Source organism: Dermacentor variabilis, chromosome 3, assembly GCF_050947875.1.
Source record: "Dermacentor variabilis isolate Ectoservices chromosome 3, ASM5094787v1, whole genome shotgun sequence".
In the NCBI taxonomy this organism is placed as follows: Eukaryota; Metazoa; Arthropoda; class Arachnida; order Ixodida; family Ixodidae; genus Dermacentor; species Dermacentor variabilis.
This window is the reverse complement of record NC_134570.1, coordinates 222,941,586-222,961,722: the sequence shown is the minus strand read 5'-3', so window position 1 is coordinate 222,961,722 and position 20,137 is coordinate 222,941,586. Positions and strand designations below refer to the sequence as shown.

At 46.4% G+C, this 20,137-nt stretch overlaps 1 protein-coding gene across 1 annotated transcript; it reads right to left on the bottom strand.

Annotated features, from left to right (window-relative positions):
- Window positions 1-1,211: 1,211 nt before the first annotated feature.
- On the bottom strand, window positions 1,212-3,985 carry LOC142576657 (uncharacterized). Its single transcript, XM_075686882.1, has one exon. The coding sequence runs from the start codon at window positions 3,631-3,633 to the stop codon at window positions 1,267-1,269; it is 2,367 nt and encodes a 788-aa protein (XP_075542997.1). The 5' UTR covers window positions 3,634-3,985; the 3' UTR covers window positions 1,212-1,266.
- Window positions 3,986-20,137: the final 16,152 nt, after the last annotated feature.

The window sequence follows — 20,137 nt, the reverse complement described above, 5'->3', positions numbered from 1 at the left end:
CAACGCTGTAACGCAGGCAAAAACAAAGGGACACAAAATAGGGCGAGTTCAGTCTGGTTCAGGATTACAGCCAGCTTGTCCTCATCAAATCCACTCCCTTCGGTTGATTCGTGCTACGTTAACCACAAAGACTAACAAGCAGAGCAAAGGTATGACTGGTGTTGCGGAAGTCATGGAGCGCGGTAGTGCTGAACTGCTGAACACATGCAGAACCCTCGTATAAAAGTAGAGATGACGAAAATCCGCAGGGCAGAAGAGCCCATTCATGAAGAATTGTCGCGGGTAAGATCTGAAAATATTCACATTGTTGACGAAAAACGAAGCACAATGTATTTCACTTACCGGAAAAAGTGTTATCCGAACGTGCGACGTACAAAGACGCACCGAGACACGAAGGCGGCGAACGCAGATCCCGCCATTGTGGTAGTAAGCCGTCGGCGAAAACACGCAATACAGCCGATGTCACGAAGCACTGATCCAAAACACACGCAAACAGCATCAGCACAGCTAAATGACTCCAGTCAGTGCCTCCTCAGTGCCCGGCAAAAAGAGCGGAGGACAATAGCCCGCCGCCGTCGGGGATAGTACAACGCATTACCGCCAGGTGCCTCTACCTAAACAGGGGAACGGAGTTCGCTATGCGCCGCAGCCGCTGTGGGTCTGGCGCCGCGCTCAAAACAAAACCGATTAAATCCTCAATGTTCTGCGCTCAAACCTCCAACGGCGTCCGCGTGCTACGTCCACAGTGCCCACGCAGGGTTAATATAGCGGGTGCAATCACTGAATGATGTTACCGAGTGTTTCAATGCGCTAGCTGCCAGCTTTCACGCACTAACAGTAAGCGAAGAACACCACGCTAAATGAGTACTAAAAACATCGCGTTCAATGATCTACATTAATTAGCAGACAAACCGATAGGTTCACTTAATAAAAGCATGTGAACGCGCGCCTCACTGCATCAAAAACGCCTATTCGTCGTTATTTACAAGGGCGTTGGGCCAGCTTCAATATGTGACAAGTGAAGCTTACCGCTAGCTCCAGCTTCTACCCGAGGAAGCATCGACGTCGCGCGCTTTAGATGCCGCGTACGCACACACCTACGCGTGGTCATGATCTGCATACATTCCCAACATTGATTTGTCATGCATGGTGACTCTATACTCTGGAAAATTAACAAATTTGATGCAATTTGAATATACACATTTCGTGAAAAAAAAAAAGAACATTTATTTGTAAGCACCTGTACTTTCAGTAGCCCGTAAGCACTTACAGCTTCACATATTTCCTGGACTGGGGCTTTTTTGCAAAGTATTTGAATGCATCATGTTTGTCACTGACGTTGAATGCATAGTTCACTAGCAGTGGCCGCAAAAACCGAACAGACATCAGCTCCATGAGCTTAACTCTGTGAATGGCATCACTGTCTTTGCACTTGAGCAGGTTTGAAGCACACAGGGCTGGCACAGCATACATCACCAGTGTTGACAATGGCTTTTGCAGAGTGGGGTTGTCCTTCAGGGCACGATCAGCAAATGTCCTTAGCACATCAACGGCAAACAGCAACTGGTCTGACGGGTAAAGCAGCCCACCGCGGTCCTGGCTGCGTGTCAACTGCAAGATTGGTTGATTGCTTGCAGGCTTCGTGCAGACTGAAGTGCAACTTTCACAACGCATGTGCTCGTTTATTACACGGGCAATATAGCCCCCAACGTAAGCAGTTGCCGAAATTTCAAGTGAAGGTAACTGCTGCGGCAAGACTGTCGTGTTGAGCCGTTGCAAAACACATGCAGCTCTCTGTAGCTGAGGAAGCTGCTGTGCTGGCGAAGGAGAAGCTTCAGTGTGCAGGGTACCTGTCGACATTTGTGCACGTTCACGGTGAGCAACATTTGATGTCGCACTGGATGCTGCAATTCCAGTTTTCAGAACTTTCTCCAGTCCTGACAGAACAGAACGAACATTCAGTGTGTCATTGCAACCGGCGGACATTCGCAATGTGCCAAACAGTGACTCAATCGGGTCACTGTTAAATTTGCGAGTCAGAACAAACAGGAACTTCTCCTCTGTGAGCAAGTACTTGATGCAGGCAACTGTGGAATACGTGGTCAGAAGCAATGCTTCGTACGTTTCTTTCGTAAAAAATTCCTTTTTATCTCTGCACCTTTTCTTCAGTTTGTCCAAGTACATGGGCAGTGCTACCTCAAGCCACTCCAGTCTAGCATCTTCGGCATCGTCGAAGTGCCGAGTGTCGGGCCATTTTTTGTGGATGTGCTGGGTCGTATTACTTGTGTCATGCAGCACAAACCAGCGGTACATGTTGTGCATGAAAATGATGGTCTGGCCTGCATCAGCGAATGAGAAACTTGATGTGTGCCCAGCTTGGTTCCTGAGATGCTCCAGGGCCGCAGTAACATCAGGCGACAGAACCTGAATTGCCCGTGCGACATTCATTTTTTCTATATTATTCGGGTAAACATGTTTGCGGCTGAGGTAGCGGACAGGCTTTACAACCAGGTCCTTCTGTAGTTCGTAGAGCTTCTTGATGTAGCAGGACGAGACCTCTCCTTTCGGACCAAAGTCATGTGCCAAAAACTGCGAGCGAACATTTTTTAAAACATGGCATGGATCGAAACTTAGAAAGAGGAGCCTGTCACAGTCGCAGGGATGTGTTATCCTGTACGTAAGAAGACCATCTCCAAGAAGTTTCATGGCATTGACATTCACTTTGTGGTTATCACTCACTAAACGAACTACCCTGAAACCACAGGCCTCTACTTTCTCAAGCACAAAAATCAACAACTTGTGAAGCTGTGGGCCTGCTAACCCTTTCGTAAAATAGTAGGCCACTGGAATGCGATACGATGTCGAGAGTCCAGTGATTAGGAAGCAGAGAAGAGAGTTCGCTAAGGTGAGGTCACCACCCTGCTGTTCCAAAGAGACGTCGGCGTGCCCCACAAAGCAGTCCTGCTGTTTGTTGTACTGCAGCTTTTCCTTGATCTTCATTTCATCGACAATGAGTGAGCACACTCTCGACTGCGGTACACTCAAGCTCTCAGCTTCTACTCTAAGACGATCTTCGGCAAGTTTGCTGAAGCCTGTTTCTCCACTAGTGGTTCCGAAATAGTTGCTCAAGGTCTTCCTGCAAGGAAGCCTCAGAAGCATTTCACCGCGAATGTGTTCATATGCCCTTGCCGACAGATGCCTTAATACTACACAACGTCGGATTGTCTCCTCACACCAGCTTGGCCTCTTCTTTCTGAAGTTCTGGATTTGATCAATCAAGAATCGAGCTGCAGGTTCCTTTTCTTCCGCCCTTTCCTTGATGTAAGAAACATCCGCCACTAGGGCATCCTCGTGTAGCGTTTTCAATTCCACTTTGTACCTGTCGACCGTCTGTTGCAGTCGAAGCAACTGGCTCCTCAAGGCCTTTTCTTTCCTTATCCACTTCGCTCTCTCAGTAACAAGCACGCTTGAAGTTGACTTGATGTTTACCTGGACGCTTTGATCGCACGAGTTGGCTGCCGTTGATGTGTCCATGGAGCAGCAGTCAGACATATTCTCTACAGATGAAGTAGGCGCTGCTGCTGGCATCGACTGTTCCATCGCTGTGCCGCTCGCGGAGTCGTTTCGCGCCATTGTAGCACTCACTCTTTTGTCGATGCTTGTTGTATTTCGCGCCGGCGTTGATTTCGGCTGGAGATGGGACGGGTATTCTTCAAAAACAGACGGCACAGCCCCTTTCTTTAGACGTCGTCGCTTGCCTTCTATGAAGTCCTCTTCTTTGAAATGTCGACTGCACACTTTGGTGTAGCATGAGGTAGTATTCGGCGACCACTTGTCTCGTCGTATTGCGCCAAGCCATCGTGCTCGTGCGTCCGTGTCAGCGGGTATTTCATGAAAGGAAAGGGCAGCTGTTTTTTTTTCTCGTCCGATTTACATAATGGCACACAACAGTAGGCCATGGTAAGGCATGCTATGCACGTACTTGTCTGAAGCTATCCCACACAGCGAAGTGGAGCACGGTTGAACGCAACTGAAGCAGAGAATAAAGAAGACTGTGGCTCACGACCAATGCGGCTACATAGAGGCGGAATGGCGGCAGTGGCAGCCTTTGCCCAGACCCTGTTTGCCCAGCGCCCCTAGCGGCGGCGGCGGCGAGAACTGGCGTTCGACAGCCGCTGAAGGTGGTGTGCCCGGCACAGATTTTTATAGAGGAGGCACTGCTCCAGTTAATATCCAGTATAGACCTACAGAACGGCTTAGAATGACGCACAACTGCCATAACGAACCCACGACCGAGACATGGCGGAGACGGGGGGGGGGGGGGGGGAGGCGTGGCCGTTTTTTCAAACTTCCTGCCTCCCAGTGTTTCCAGTACGGAATGAGATGCCTGACAAATTTGGAACGTGTCTACTTGCCTGCCGCCGAAGTGATCGCAGCTGCAACACCGGCGTTTCGCTCCTGCTGCTGTCAGCACCTGCTGCGCGAGCATGGAAGAATGTTTTCCAGGCGTCGTGTGCGCGCCCCGTATGGAAAACAATAACACGCCCTTGATTGTTGAAGTTCTGGTGTGAAATTATTTAACATTAAAGCCAACTTATTATACTGCTTCCTACAAGTTAGATTTGGCTGTGGCGTCTCTTATTCGTTAACGCCGACGGCCGACGATAACCGCACTTTAACACGTCGTTTGGCATTTTATGCACTTTTAGACTGAAAGATCTAAAAAAAGTTCTTGAGTTAGACGTTCTGAATGTGTTTACCAAAATAGACTCTAGTGACACCAGTAGTGGGTTTTACCGCAGATAGGAAATATACTAGAATATTGACACGTGTACTTGTTTGTCTTTATCGGGCGACACGTGTCACCGCCTAACAAGTGTTATCGTACTGCACAGGACGCGCCTGCATGTATCGAAAGTTTCGGGAATGTTATCTATGCTTCCATGCGCTGTCTATGACCGAACCTTGTGTAATCTGATTGCATGTGTGCGCGACGTGAATAATGTAGAACTTTGTGGAAGGCACGCGGGTCCCAGCGATTACTCTGGAACATTCTACGACTCCTGCAAAAAGCCGACGTGCTTGACCCGCTGAGCGGATTTCCGACTATCGCCGACTGTGTTGGCCGCTATCGTTGTGCTTACGTGTAACTTGCTTTTGATGGCACAAGTTCGCCCAATAAAGATTTAGTTTCGCCATTTACAGTTCTGCTACTGTGTTCGTCCCAGTCACTAGCACGTAATATCTGGTGGAGGTGCTAGTGCGTTCATGTACCGGACGCCCCGCAAAGCCGCGATCCAAGCTTAAGGAGCAGCAGGACAACTGCCTACCACCCACAGACGAATGGTCTTATGGAGCGCCTGAATAAGACCCTCGCCGACATGCTAGCTATGTACGTCGACGTCGAACACAAGATACGGGATGCCATCCTGCGGTACGTAACAATCGCTTACAACACGGTGGTGCAAGAAACAACACAGATCACGCTGTTTAAGGATGTTTACGGCAGGAACCCGACGACGACGCTCTACGCCATGCTGCCGCACGTCACCGACGAAGAGAATCTTGTCGTCGCTACCTATCTCCAGCGCGCCGAAGAAGCCCGACAGCTAGCCCGCCTACGGATCAAGAACCAGCAGCGTGCCGACAACCGACACCACAACCTCCAACGACGCTTCGTCGAGTACCAGCCCGGCGACCGTGTTTGGGTTTGGACCCCTATACACCGACGAGGACTGAGTGAGAAACTATTGCGACGCATTATTTAACATCATCATCATCATCATCATCAGCCTGGTTACGCCCACTGCAGGGCAAAGGCCTCTCCCATACTTCTCCAACTACCCCGGTCATGTACTAACTGTGGCCATGCCATGCCTGCAAACTTCTTAATCTCATCCGCCCACCTAACTTTCTGCCGCCCCCTGCTACGCTTCCCTTCCCTTGGGATCCAGTCCGTAACCCTTAATGACCATCGGTTATCTTCCCTCCTCATTACATGTCCTGCCCATGCCCATTTCTTTTTCTTGATTTCAACTAAGATGTCATTAACTCGCGTTTGTTCCCTCACCCAATCTGCTCTTTTCTTATCCCTTAACGTTACACCTATCATTCTTCTTTCCATAGCTCGTTGCGTCGTCCTCAATTTGAGTAGAACCCTTTTCGTAAGCCTCCAGGTTTTTGCCCCGTAGGTGAGTACTGGTAAGACACAGCTATTATATACTTTTCTCTTGAGGGATAATGGCAACCTGCTGTTCATGATCTGAGAATGCCTGCCAAACGCACCCCAGCCCATTCTTATTCTTCTGCTTATTTCCGTCTCATGATCCGGATCCGCCATCACTACCTGCCCTAAATAGATGTATTCCCTTACGACTTCCAGTGCCTCGCTGCCTATTGTAAATTGCTGTTCTCTTCCGAGACTGTTAAGCATTACTTTAGTTTTCTGCAGATTAATTTTTAGACCCACTCTTCTGCTTTGCCTCTCCAGGTCAGTGAGCATGCATTGCAATTGGTCCCTTGAGTTACTAAGCAAGGCAATATCATCAGCGAATCGCAAGTTACTAAGGTATTCTCCATTAACTTTTATCCCCAATTCCTCCCAATCCAGGTCTCTGAATACCTCCTGTAAACACGCTGTGAATAGCATTGGAGATATCGTATCTCCCTGCCTGACGCCTTTCTTTATTGGGATTTTGTTGCTTGCTTTATGGAAGACTACGGTGGCTGTGGAGCCGCTATAGATATCTTTCAGTATTTTTACATACGGCTCGTCTACACCCTGATTCCGTAATGCCTCTATGACTGCAGAGGTTTCGACAGAATCAAACGCTTTCTCGTAATCAATGAAAGGTATATATAAGGGTTGGTTCTATTCCGCACATTTCTCTATCACCTGATTGATAGTGTGAATATGATCTATTGTTGAGTAGCCTTTACGGAATCCTGCCTGGTCCTTTGCTTGACAGAAGTCTAAGGTATTCCTGATTCTATTTGCGATTACCTTAGTGAATAGTTTGTAGGCAACGGACAGTAAGCTGATCGGTCTATAATTTTTCAAGTCTTTGGCGTCCCCTTTCTTATGAATTAGGATTATGTTAGCGTTCTTCCAAGATTCCGGTACGCTCGAGGTCATCAGGCATTGCGTATACAGGGTGGCCAGTTTCTCTAGAACAATCTGTCTACCATCCTTCAACAAATCTGTTGTTACCTGATCCTCCCCAGCTGCCTTCCCCCTTTGCATATCTCCCAAGGCTTTCTTTACTTCTTCCGGCGTTACCTTCGGGATTTCGAATTCCTCTGGACTAATTTCTCTTCCATTATCGTCGAGGGTGCCACTTGTACTGTATAAATCTCTATAGAAATCCTCAGCCACTAGAACTATCTCATCCATATTAGTAATGATATTGCCGGCTTTGTCTCTTAACGCGTATATCTGATTCTTGCCAATTCCTAGTTTCTTCTTCGCTGTTTTTAGGCTTCCTCCGTTCCTGAGAGCATGTTCAATTCTATCCATATTATACTTCCTTATGTCAGCTGTCTTACGCTTGTTGATTAACTTCGAAAGTTCTGCCAGTTCTATTCTAGCTGTAGGGTTAGATGCTTTCATACATTGGCGTTTCTTGATCAGATCTTTCGTCTCCTGCGATAGTTTGCTGGTAGCCTGCCTAACGGAGTTACCACCGACTTCCATTGCACACTCCTTAATGATGCCCACAAGATTGTCGTTCATTGCTTCAACACTAAGGTCCTCTTCCGGAGTTAAAGCCGAATACCTGTTCTGTAGCTTGATCTGGAATTCCTCTATTTTCCCTCTTACCGCTAACTCATTAATCGGCTTCTTATGTACCAGTTTCTTCCGTTCCCTCCTCAGGTCTAGGCTAATTCGAGTTCTTACCATCCTGTGGTCACTGCAGCGCACCTTGCCGAGCACGTCCACATCTTGTATGATGCCAGGGTTAGCGCAGAGTATGAAGTTTATTTCATTTCTAGTCTCGCCGTTCGGGTTCCTCCAGGTCCACTTTCGGTTGTGCCGCTTGCGGAAGAGGGTATTCATTATCCTCATATTATTCTGTTCCGCAAACTCTACTAATAACTCTCCCCTGCTATTTCTAGTGCCTATGCCATATTCCCCCACTGCCTTGTCTGCAGCCTGCTTCTTGCCTACCTTGGCATTAAAGTCGCCCATTAGTATAGTGTATTTAGTTTTCACTCTACCCATCGCCGATTCCACGTCTTCATAGAAGCTTTCGACTTCCTGGTCATCATGACTGGATGTAGGGGCGTAGACCTGTACAATCTTCATTTTGTACCTCTTATTAAGTTTCACAACAAGACCTGCCACCCTCTCGTTAATGCTATAGAATTCCTGTATGTTACTAGCTGTATTCTTATTAATCAGGAATCCGACTCCTAGTTCTCTTCTCTCCGCTAAGCCCAACTGCGACGCTATTTCGGGCCCTACAAGGTCATTCGACGTATTGGCGCACTGGACTATGAGGTCGTGCGAGACGGTATTTCGCATTCACAGCGGCGCCGCGCACGATCTGAAGTGGTCCACGTGGTGCGTCTTAAACCATTTTACGGACGCTGACGAACTTCCTTATCTTGTTGTTCTCTTTGTTACGGGTGTTTTTCTTTATTAATTTCGTTTGCAGCATCGGGTCGATGCTTTTTAAGAGGGGGGTATTAACACGTGTACTTGTTTGTCTTTATCGGGCGACGATATTCCTAGGGCTGAGGTTATGTTTAGGAGAAATTCTATTTTCACTCTTATCATAAACCAAGATGTCTATAGGCTTTTGTAGCCGTTTCAAGAGGTTTTTAAGAGGTGCTGTGTTTCGTGGGTAGGTTTTGTTTATCTTTGGATAGGATCAAATGCTAAAGAGGAAAAAAATTGTTGGACTGTATAGCAGCGGACGTCAATAAGCTAGGAAAATGTTGTGAGATAATTGTTTTAGGAGACATGAATGCGCATGTGTAAGATATGGATTGGTACACAGACTTCAAAGGTAATATGATGCTGGATGTGTGTGACAGGCATAACGTAAACAGGGATAAGGTGCCTGAGAAATGCCGGCCAACGTTTCGATAGGAGGACCTATCTTCGTCAAAGGCGGCCTCGTCATTCTCGGCGTGTTAGTTTTAAAGGGTTAGTGCAGTGACGTCACGTGCGGGTGTTGTCGCTGGCGGCTGGTTTTAAAGAGAGAGACTACCAGAGGAAACAAGCGCTGTCGTCCGACGTCTGTGAGGTTCGTTCCCAAGACGAGGGGACAAGAGCGTGACAGTGGGCACGCGGAGAGAAGAGAAAAGAAACAAAACAGAAAAAAAGGAAAAAAAGGCAAAAAGGAGAAAAATAAAGGAAAGGGGGGAAGCCAGGGCGGCACCAAGACCGAAAAAAGGGGGAGAGAAAAAGAACAAGAAAGAGAAAAACAAAATTTTAAGAAAGACGAGTGCCCTTTTCGGCGCCTAAACCCAGAGTATCGCCATTTCTGGATGCCGCCGTAACGACACCTACGTTGAGCGACTGGGGCAATGACCCTTGAAAGACCATGCTGCTGCCTTTCAGTCACCCCACACATTGCACCGCAGACTCCTCGTCGCCATCTTAACTATTTCAAAATTACTCGACGTATTGCTGCTATGCTACTCAAGTCACTCTTTGAATTCATGTTTTTTTTTTCTGTGTGTGTGCGTGTTTGCGTGTTTTTTTGTTTTTTTTTGTCTTTTGTGTTACTCGCGCACTGACCGCCTGACCGGCCCTTCTAATGCCACAAAAACATGCCGCCAACGACTCCCCCTGAATGCTTCCTAACCTCTCGCATCCCCAACACGCTCCCTAGCCCCCATCTTTCTTAAAATTTTGTGTTTCTCTTTCTTGTTCTTTTTCTCTCCCCCTTTTTTTCGGTCTTGGTGCCGCCCTGGCTTCCCCCCTTTCCTTTCTTTTTCTCCTTTTTGCCTTTTTCCCTTTTTTTCTGTTTTGTTTCTTTTCTCTTCTCTCCGCGTGCCCACTTTCACGCTCTTGTCCCCTCGTCTTGGGAACGAACCTCACAGACGTCGGACGACAGCGCTTGTTTCCTCTGGTAGTCTCTCTCTTTAAAACCAGCCGCCAGCGACAACACCCGCGCGTGACGTCACTGCACTAACCCTTTAAAACTAACACGCCGAAGATGACGAGGCCGCCTTTGACGAAGATAGGTCCTCCTATCGAAACGTTGGCCAGCGTTTCTGAGGCACCTTATCCCTGTTTACGATCTTTATACCACAGTCTACTGAGAAGTGTGACGGGTCATAACATAGGAGGTAGGGGGTCGACACTAGATTATGCGTTAATGTCACATAGGATGTACAATAGATTAAGAGCCATGAATATAGATGAACAGGGCTCCAGAAGTATAGTTAGCGATTACAAACGTACCAAGTTGAGTTTTAAGAGGGAAACTCAAGCAGGAACGAGGCATGAGGAAGAGCCAAACGGGATTTTTTACTCAGAAGAGAAAGTGGAAATAGCAACCAAACAAATTGAAGAGGGAATATCAGATAGTACTAAAACTGATTGGACTTGGCCAAAGTTAACGAGACTATTTGAGCTTGAGTTAGGCAACGTGCGAGTCAGGAGAACAGGGTAATTAAGGGATACAAAAACTCGAGCTGGTGGGATGAAGAGGTTAAGAAGGCCATAAAGAAACGTCAGGAAGCCTCCAGGGAACACAGGTATTTCAAAAGTAAGGGACAACCTGGAGCACAAGTAGAGAGAAAATGGGAAAACTACATGAAATGCAGAAGGGGAGCATCCTATTTGATCAACGAGAAAATTACGACAGAAGGGTCCTAAACCTGTCAGAAGTAAGCAATAGAAAGATAAACAGGCAGCTAGGAAATTCTGGCAACATCTGAGCTCCTTGGGTAACAGCCAAGCGTAGAGCAGAGATAGATAGATAGATAGATAGATAGATAGATAGATAGATAGATAGATAGATAGATAGATAGATAGATTTATTTCTCTCAAAACAAAGTACAGAAATACAAAATACAAAGTACAAAGCAGAGGTGCATAGTAACAGCTCAGGGTACTCGGTTAGAAAGAGAGGAGGCAATGCAGCATATAGGAACCATGATGAGGGAAAAATTTACAGAACAGATAACTGCTACATGCAGTATGTAGGAGAGGGATAGCCCGGTCAATCCACTGCTTTCGCTTGGACAAAAAGAGTGGGAAAGGGTAGAGAAGAGGATACCAAGAAGTACATCGGCAGGCCCAGATGGTATTCCAATTATGTTAATAAAGAAATTGGGCCCGAGATCTAAGAAAACATTAAGGGAGGTGGTGAGTAGAATGCTAATGGATGGTAAAGCACCTGACGAATGGAGGCTAAGTAGGATGAGAATGATATATAAGGAAAAGGGGGGGACAAAGCTGACATAAATAACTAGCGGTCTATAACAGTGACGTCAGTGGTTTACAGGGTGGTTATGCAGATTATAAAGGACAGATTGCAGGCATAGGTAGAGAACGAGGGGGTGCTTGGAGAGCTACAAAATGCGTTCCGGAAGCATAGGAGGCTAGAAGACAATCTGTTGTCACTGACACAGCGCTTTGAAATAGCTGAAAAGGAACAAAGACCCCCTATGGCTAGATTTTTTGGATATCAAGGGAGCCTATGACAGTGTATTTCAAGAGGTGTGGGTCATTCTGGAAACTTTAGGAGTGGAAGATGGAGTAACCAATTTCTTAAAAGATATCTATAAATGTAACCGGGTGATTATACAATGGGAAAAGCAGGTTTCGGAGCCTGTAATGATTCGGCGAGGGCTTAGGCAGGGGTGTCCATTGTCACCTCTGTTGTTTATGCTGTAGCTGCAAGGATTAGAGGCCAAAATATAGCAAAGCGGACTCGGCTTCAACTTATCATTTTTATACGAGGAAAATTGATTGAACAGTCATTACCAGGACTGATGTATGCGGATGATATTGTATTAATGACTGACAATACAGAAGATCTGCAGGGATTGATGGACATATGTGGTACATTAGGAGACAGATTAGGCTTGAAATTTAGCAAAGAAAAATCAACAGTCATGGTTTTTATTGATAACATTTGTGGCGAGCATAGGATACAGGAGGCCACGTTTGAGATAGTCGATAAATACAAGTATCTTGGGGTGTGGATAAACAATAGAATTGAGTATCTGACGGTGTACGAAAAACATGTAACGACTAAAGGTAACAGAAGTGCAGCGATTATGAAGAGTAGGGCACTGTGGGACTACAATAGGTACGAGGTAGTACGAGGGATATGGAAGGGGGTCTGAAGTTCCGGGCCTGACTTTTGCAAATGCAGTTCTGTGAATGAGAGCAGAGACCCGGCAACAGTTGGAAACCAGGCATCGTAGTGTGGGTAGGCTCGCTCTGGGAGCACATGGCAAGACACCAAATATTGGGGTGCAGGGAGGTCTGGGATGGTCTTCTTTCGAGGGCAGAGAGGTTAGTAGCAAGATAGCATTTGAGGAGCGATTGAGAAAAATGGGGGAAATGCGGTGGGCTAATAATAATAATATTTGGGGTTTTACGTGCCAAAACCACTTTCTGATTATGAGGCACGCCGTCGTGGAGGACTCCGGAAATTTTGACCACCTGGGGTTCTTTAACGTGCACCTAAATCTAAGCACACGGGTGTTTTCGCATTTCGCCCCCATCGAAATGCGGCCGCCGTGGCCGGGATTCGATCCCGCGACCTCGTGCTCAGCAGCCCAACACCATAGCCACTGAGCAACCACGGCGGGTTGCGGTGGGCTAGGAAGGTTTTCAGTTACTTATACACGAGGAATGTTGACACAAGGTGGAGGAAGTGAACTAGAAAATTGTCAAGGAAATACTTGGGCAGCAGTGAGGGAACAGGTAAGGAACCATCTGTCAAGAAAAAGGTTAAGGAGACACAGACGCGTATGTGGAAAACAGAGATGCAAACCAAATCAGCATTAGAGACATACAAGACGTTTAAGCAAGAAATAGCCAAAGAAAATATTCATGATAACTCTAAGGGAAGCTCATTGTTGTTTGAGTCCAGGACAGGTGTACTGCGGACTAAAATTTACCGAGCCAGATACCAGGAGATAGACTTGTTGTGCGGGATTTGTGGAGAGGAGGAGGAAACGGCTGAACACTTGACACTTTCTTGTAAACAACTTCACCCTGCAGTTGAATGTAACGGGGAACTATTCAAAGCTTTGGGTTTTAAGGACAGTGAAGGTAAAATAGATTTTGAACAGGTAGAAATTACTAAACGGAGTCAGAGTCTATCTGATTAGTGGATAATATCAACGCAAAAGTAAAGGAGTAAATACATAGGTATACATGCATATAGTACCGTTCAAGGCTAGGTAGCGCGCGCCGCCGCCGCCCGATTCAAAAGGTTGAGTATCATTCATCCATTCATCCATCGTAGTTCTTTCTCGCTTGTTTATATTCCTTCCTTAAAGGGGCCCTGAAACGATTTTGAAGATTTTGTACAAACGTACTGAGTCGTTAGAGTATAGGTCCTTCTGATCATTAATTGACGCATCTAAGTGCTCCGCGTAAAGCGCGTAATTTGTTATAAGGTTTTAAAAATGTGCATCGCTGCCGATCGCAGCACACTGCTCGGCGGAATTTTCAGCCGCCCCTACCTATATGACGTAAATCACCCAACTGACGTCAGTAGGGCGAGCTATCGGATTGGCTGCCCAGGGCGCGTCATTGATAATTTTTCCACTTTTATGGTGAACAAATGATGTTCGTAATAGTTGGAATGTTAGTTAATTTGTTTCTATAAAAAAGTAACAGAAAGAGAATGCACAAGAACGATTTCTCACTACACTTAAGCACTTCCGGCACACAGCAAGACTCGTGTGGTTGTGTTACAAGGTGCTCAATTTTGACGAGAGCTCCGCGGTCAGAGTCAGTCTCAGTCTTTTCGCGAGCACTGTGGTTCGAATTTGTTGCGTTGTGGAGTGCAAACGTAGCGACTGGCAATATGTCAAGCTGCGACATCGTGTCCCTCTGCAAGGCAGCAGACGAGCGTACTGGCTGCAACGCATTGGACTGCCGCTATCCGATCGGCGCCAGGATCTGCGTATTTTCAGCCGTCACTTTACACCGGAAGATTGCTAACGCAATAGCGTTTCGCGGTATTAGGGTAAACGCAAGCACAAGGGGACAGGGCCTGACCATTTGACCGTGTCGTTTCACGGGATGAGCAGAAGCGCAAATGTGAATGGTCTGCATGGTGCAGCCACGTGGCGGCACAGAGCTCAAGCACACACAGCAGCAGTAGCGAAATGTATTCTCTGCTGCTGGTGTAAATTTTCGCAGGAGTGTAATCGTTAACAAACTGTTTTTGTAAATGTTTAAAATGTTTTACACTTGGTTAGAGCAGCATTAGCGCTTTGTTTGGCTGGTTAAGCTCTGCGCCAATAGGTGGTTGGACCGGACAGACCGACCAGGCTGCTCACGTACGTCTACACTAAAGTTCCTTCATCAGCTTGAGTTTATGCCTCTAGCCATCCGTCGAAACGCCCAGCTCGCCTGTGGTTACTGGAATACCAGACATGTTCGGCGGTGCGATAGAATGCTCGCAAAGCACGCTGCTTCGATATCACTCGCTTGGGGTCGACTGCCAAGCAGCTGGCGGAGAGGATGGAGAGGCTTCGCGCGCTCGCTCCTAGAGAACCGCAAGTTGACGACACGACGTGCCGTCATGACGCAGCGCCAGTGAAGGCGGAGCTTAGCCCCGGTCACTCGGCGAACGAGTTGAGGAGAAAATGCATGATTTTGGAGGAGGGTAACTTGTAATCGTCTGTAGATCTCTTAATATGAGACATTTCACAAAAATTGTGGTGCGAATTATTAACTTTAGTTGTATCATACGCGTCTACAAAATTTATCCGAACCGTTTCAGGAGCCCTATAATGTTAATGTCGCGAGGTGCTGCATTCTCTGGTTGCTGCGCCCACGCGCACATTAAAATATGTTCTAAGCTATATTCGCCGTTTATATCTTGCAGAAGATGCGTGTGCGCCCACATAAATCGATGTCACACGTTAACTCGACTTGGAATTTTTGTGTCAGTACTTCTTTAAAGCGACTTGCGGATCTTTTCTTAAAGTTACTGGGTAAATAAGTAATGCGTGGATTTGCAGGAAAACCAAGCAATAGACTTCGAGGAACCTTTGATAAACATTGAAGGACCACGGCCGAAAATGACGCGCCACGACATGCGCGGGAATAATTAAGCTGTTGTCCACACAACGGTTTGCCGTATAGCACGGAACGCGTACTCGACAGCTGTCAGCGCTTCCACTTTTTTTACCGAACCACGCGTGAGCCGGCAGCGCATGGCGCCGAAACCAAAGCAAGAGAGCTTGGCTCTGGAATGACGTATAAACATGGCCGCCATGGCTTTAATGCCATCCTACCTGCGCCGAAATTGCCTAAAACACAGCCTTGGAGGTTGCCTACATATCGTTGTAGGAGGAGTGAGCTTTGGGCTTTCATAAACAGTGTGTGTGAAGTGATTTTAGAGAGAATGGAAGAGTCATAAACAGTCGTTCCCGAATATTGTCAGTATTGACTGGTATTGATTCTTTCGTTAAGGACTTCCGAGTCCCGAGGACCAGGTCAATACCAGTCAATAAACAGTCGTTCACGAATATTGTCAGTGTTGGCTGGTATTGATTCTTTCGTTAAGGACTTCGGAGTCCCGAGGACCAGGTCAATACCAGTCAATAAACAGTCGTTCCCGAATATTGTCAGTGTTGGCTGGTATTGATTCTTTCGTTAAGGACCTCCGAGTCCGGAGGACCAGGTCAATACCAGTCAATAAACAGTCGTTCCCGAATATTGTCAGTATTGACTGGTATTGATTCTTTCGTTAAGGACTTCCGATTCCCGAGGACCAGGTCAATACCAGTCAATAAACAGTCGTTCGCGAATATTGTCAGTGTTGGCTGGTATTGATTCGTTCGTTAAGGACTTCCGAGTCCGGAGGACCAGGTCAATACCAGTCAATAAACAGTCGTTCCCGAATATTGTCAGTGTTGGCTGGTATTGATTTTTTCGTTAAGGACTTCCGAGTCCAGAGGACCAGGTCAATACCAGTCAATAAACAGTCGTTCCCGAATTTTGTCAGTGTTGGCTGGTATTGATTCTTTCGTTAAGGACTTCCGAGTCCCGAGGACCAGGTCAATACCAGTCAATAAACAGTCGTTCCCGAATATTGTCAGTGTTGGCTGGTATTGATTCTTTCGTTAAGGACTTCCGAGTCCCCAGGACCAGGTCAATACCAGTCAATAAACAGTCGTTCCCGAATATTGTCAGTATTGACTGGTATTGATTCTTTCGTTAAGGACTTCCGAGTCCCGAGGACCAGGTCAATACCAGTCAATAAACAGTCGTTCCCGAATATTGTCAGTATTGGCTGGTATTGATTCTTTCGATAAGGACTTCCGAGTCCCGAGGACCAGGTCAATACCAGTCAATAAACAGTGGTTCCCGAATATTGTCAGTATTGACTGGTATTGATTCTTTCGTTAAGGACTTCCGAGTCCCGAGGACCAGGTCAATACCAGTAAATAAACAGTCGTTCCCGAATATTGTCATTGTTGGCTGGTATTGATTCTTTCGTTAAGGACTTCCGAGTCCCGAGGACCAGGTCAATACAGGTCAATAAACAGTGGTTCCCGAATATTGTCATTATTGACTGGTATTGATTCTTTCGTTAAGGACTTCCGAGTCCCGAGGACCAGTCAATACCAGTCAATAAACAGTGGTTCCCGAATATTGTCAGTATTGACTGGTATTGATTCTTTCGTTAAGGACTTCCGAGTCCCGAGGACCAGGTCAATACCAGTCAATAAACAGTCGTTCCCGAATATTGTCAGTGTTGGCTGGTATTGATTCTTTCGTTAAGGACTTCCGAGTCCCGAGGACCAGGTCAATACCAGTCAATAAACAGTCGTTCCCGAATATTGTCAGTATTGACTGGTATTGATTCTTTCGTTAATGACTTCCGAGTCCCGAGGACCAGGTCAATACCAGTCAATAAACAGTCGTTCCCGAATATTGTCATTGTTGGCTGGTATTGATTCTTTCGTTAAGGACTTCCGAGTCCCGAGGACCAGGTCAATACCAGTCAATAAACAGTGGTTCCCGAATATTGTCATTATTGACTGGTATTGATTCTTTCCTTAAGAACTTCCGAGTCCCGAGGACCAGGTCAATACCAGTCAATAAATAGTCGTTCCCGAATATTGTCAGTGTTGGCTGGTATTGATTCTTTCGTTAAGGACTTCCGAGTCCCGAGGACCAGGTCCATACCAGTCAATAAACAGTCGTTCCCGAATATTGTGAGTGTTAGCTGGTATTGATTCTTTCGTTAAGGACTTCCGAGTCCGGAGGACCAGGTCAATACCAGTCAATAAACAGTCGTTCCCAAATATTGTCGGTGTTGGCTGGTATTGATTCTTTCGTTAAGGACTTCCGAGTCCCGAGGACCAGGTCAATACCAGTCAATAAACAGTCGTTCCCGAATATTGTCAGTGTTGGCTGGTATTGATTCTTTCGTTAAGGACTTCGGAGTCCCGAGGACCAGGTCAATACCAGTCAATAAACAGTCGTTCCCGAATATTGTCAGTGTTGGCTGGTATTGATTCTTTCGTTAAGGACCTCCGAGTCCGGAGGACCAGGTCAATACCAGTCAATAAACAGTCGTTCCCGAATATTGTCAGTATTGACTGGTATTGATTCTTTCGTTAAGGACTTCCGAGTCCCGAGGACCAGGTCAATACCAGTCAATAAACAGTCGTTCCCGAATATTGTCAGTGTTGGATGGTATTGATTCGTTCGTTAAGGACTTCCGAGTCCGGAGGACCAGGTCAATACAAGTCAATAAACAGTCGTTCCCGAATATTGTCAGTGTTGGCTGGTATTGATTCTTTCGTTAAGGACTTCCGAGTCCCGAGGACCAGGTCAATACCAGTCAATAAACGGTCGTTCCCGAATATCGTAAGGGTTGGCTGGTATTGATTCTTTCGTTAAGGACTTCCGAGTCCAGAGGACCAGGTCAATACCAGTCAATAAACAGTCGTTCCCGAATATTGTCAGTGTTGGCTGGTATTGATTTTTTCGTTAAAGACTTCCGAGTCCAGAGGACCAGGTCAATACCAGTCAATAAACAGTCGTTCCCGAATATTGTCAGTGTTGGCTGGTATTGATTTTTTCGTTAGACTTCCGAGTCCCGAGGACCAGGTCAATACCAGTCAATAAACAGTCGTTCCCGAATTTTGTCAGTGTTGGCTGGTATTGATTCTTTCGTTAAGGACTTCCGAGTCCCGAGGACCAGGTCAATACCAGTCAATAAACAGTCGTTCCCGAATATTGTAAGTGTTGTCTGGTATTGATTCTTTCGTTAAGGACTTCCGAGTCCCGAGGACCAGGTCAATACCAGTCAATAAACAGTCGTTCCCGAATATTGTCAGTATTGACTGGTATTGATTCTTTCGTTAAGGACTTCCGAGTCCCGAGGACCAGGTCAATACCAGTCAATAAACAGTCGTTCCCGAATATTGTCAGTGTTGGCTGGTATTGATTCTTTCGTTAAGGACTTCCGAGTCCCGAGGACCAGGTCAATACCAGTCAATAAACAGTGGTTCCCGAATATTGTCAGTATTGACTGGTATTGATTCTTTCGTTAAGGACTTCCGAGTCCCGAGGACCAGGTCAATACCAGTCAATAAACAGTCGTTCCCGAATATTGTCAGTGTTGGCTGGTATTGATTCTTTCGTTAAGGACTTCGGAGTCCCGAGGACCAGGTCAATACCAGTCAATAAACAGTCGTTCCCGAATATTGTCAGTGTTGGCTGGTATTGATTCTTTCGTTAAGGACCTCCGAGTCCGGAGGACCAGGTCAATACCAGTCAATAAACAGTCGTTCCCGAATATTGTCAGTATTGACTGGTATTGATTCTTTCGTTAAGGACTTCCGATTCCCGAGGACCAGGTCAATACCAGTCAATAAACAGTCGTTCGCGAATATTGTCAGTGTTGGCTGGTATTGATTCGTTCGTTAAGGACTTCCGAGTCCGGAGGACCAGGTCAATACCAGTCAATAAACAGTCGTTCCCGAATATTGTCAGTGTTGGCTGGTATTGATTTTTTCGTTAAGGACTTCCGAGTCCAGAGGACCAGGTCAATACCAGTCAATAAACAGTCGTTCCCGAATTTTGTCAGTGTTGGCTGGTATTGATTCTTTCGTTAAGGACTTCCGAGTCCCGAGGACCAGGTCAATACCAGTCAATAAACAGTCGTTCCCGAATATTGTCAGTGTTGGCTGGTATTGATTCTTTCGTTAAGGACTTCCGAGTCCCCAGGACCAGGTCAATACCAGTCAATAAACAGTCGTTCCCGAATATTGTCAGTATTGACTGGTATTGATTCTTTCGTTAAGGACTTCCGAGTCCCGAGGACCAGGTCAATACCAGTCAATAAACAGTCGTTCCCGAATATTGTCAGTATTGGCTGGTATTGATTCTTTCGATAAGGACTTCCGAGTCCCGAGGACCAGGTCAATACCAGTCAATAAACAGTGGTTCCCGAATATTGTCAGTATTGACTGGTATTGATTCTTTCGTTAAGGACTTCCGAGTCCCGAGGACCAGGTCAATACCAGTAAATAAACAGTCGTTCCCGAATATTGTCATTGTTGGCTGGTATTGATTCTTTCGTTAAGGATTTCCGAGTCCCGAGGACCAGGTCAATACAGGTCAATAAACAGTGGTTCCCGAATATTGTCATTATTGACTGGTATTGATTCTTTCGTTAAGGACTTCCGAGTCCCGAGGACCAGTCAATACCAGTCAATAAACAGTGGTTCCCGAATATTGTCAGTATTGACTGGTATTGATTCTTTCGTTAAGGACTTCCGAGTCCCGAGGACCAGGTCAATACCAGTCAATAAACAGTCGTTCCCGAATATTGTCAGTGTTGGCTGGTATTGATTCTTTCGTTAAGGACTTCCGAGTCCCGAGGACCAGGTCAATACCAGTCAATAAACAGTCGTTCCCGAATATTGTCAGTATTGACTGGTATTGATTCTTTCGTTA

What these genes read in the sequence shown, in the direction of transcription:
- LOC142576657 (XM_075686882.1), bottom strand. Translation starts at nt 3,633, where the DNA reads ATGGCGCGAAACGACTCCGCGAGCGGCACAGCGATGGAACAGTCGATG.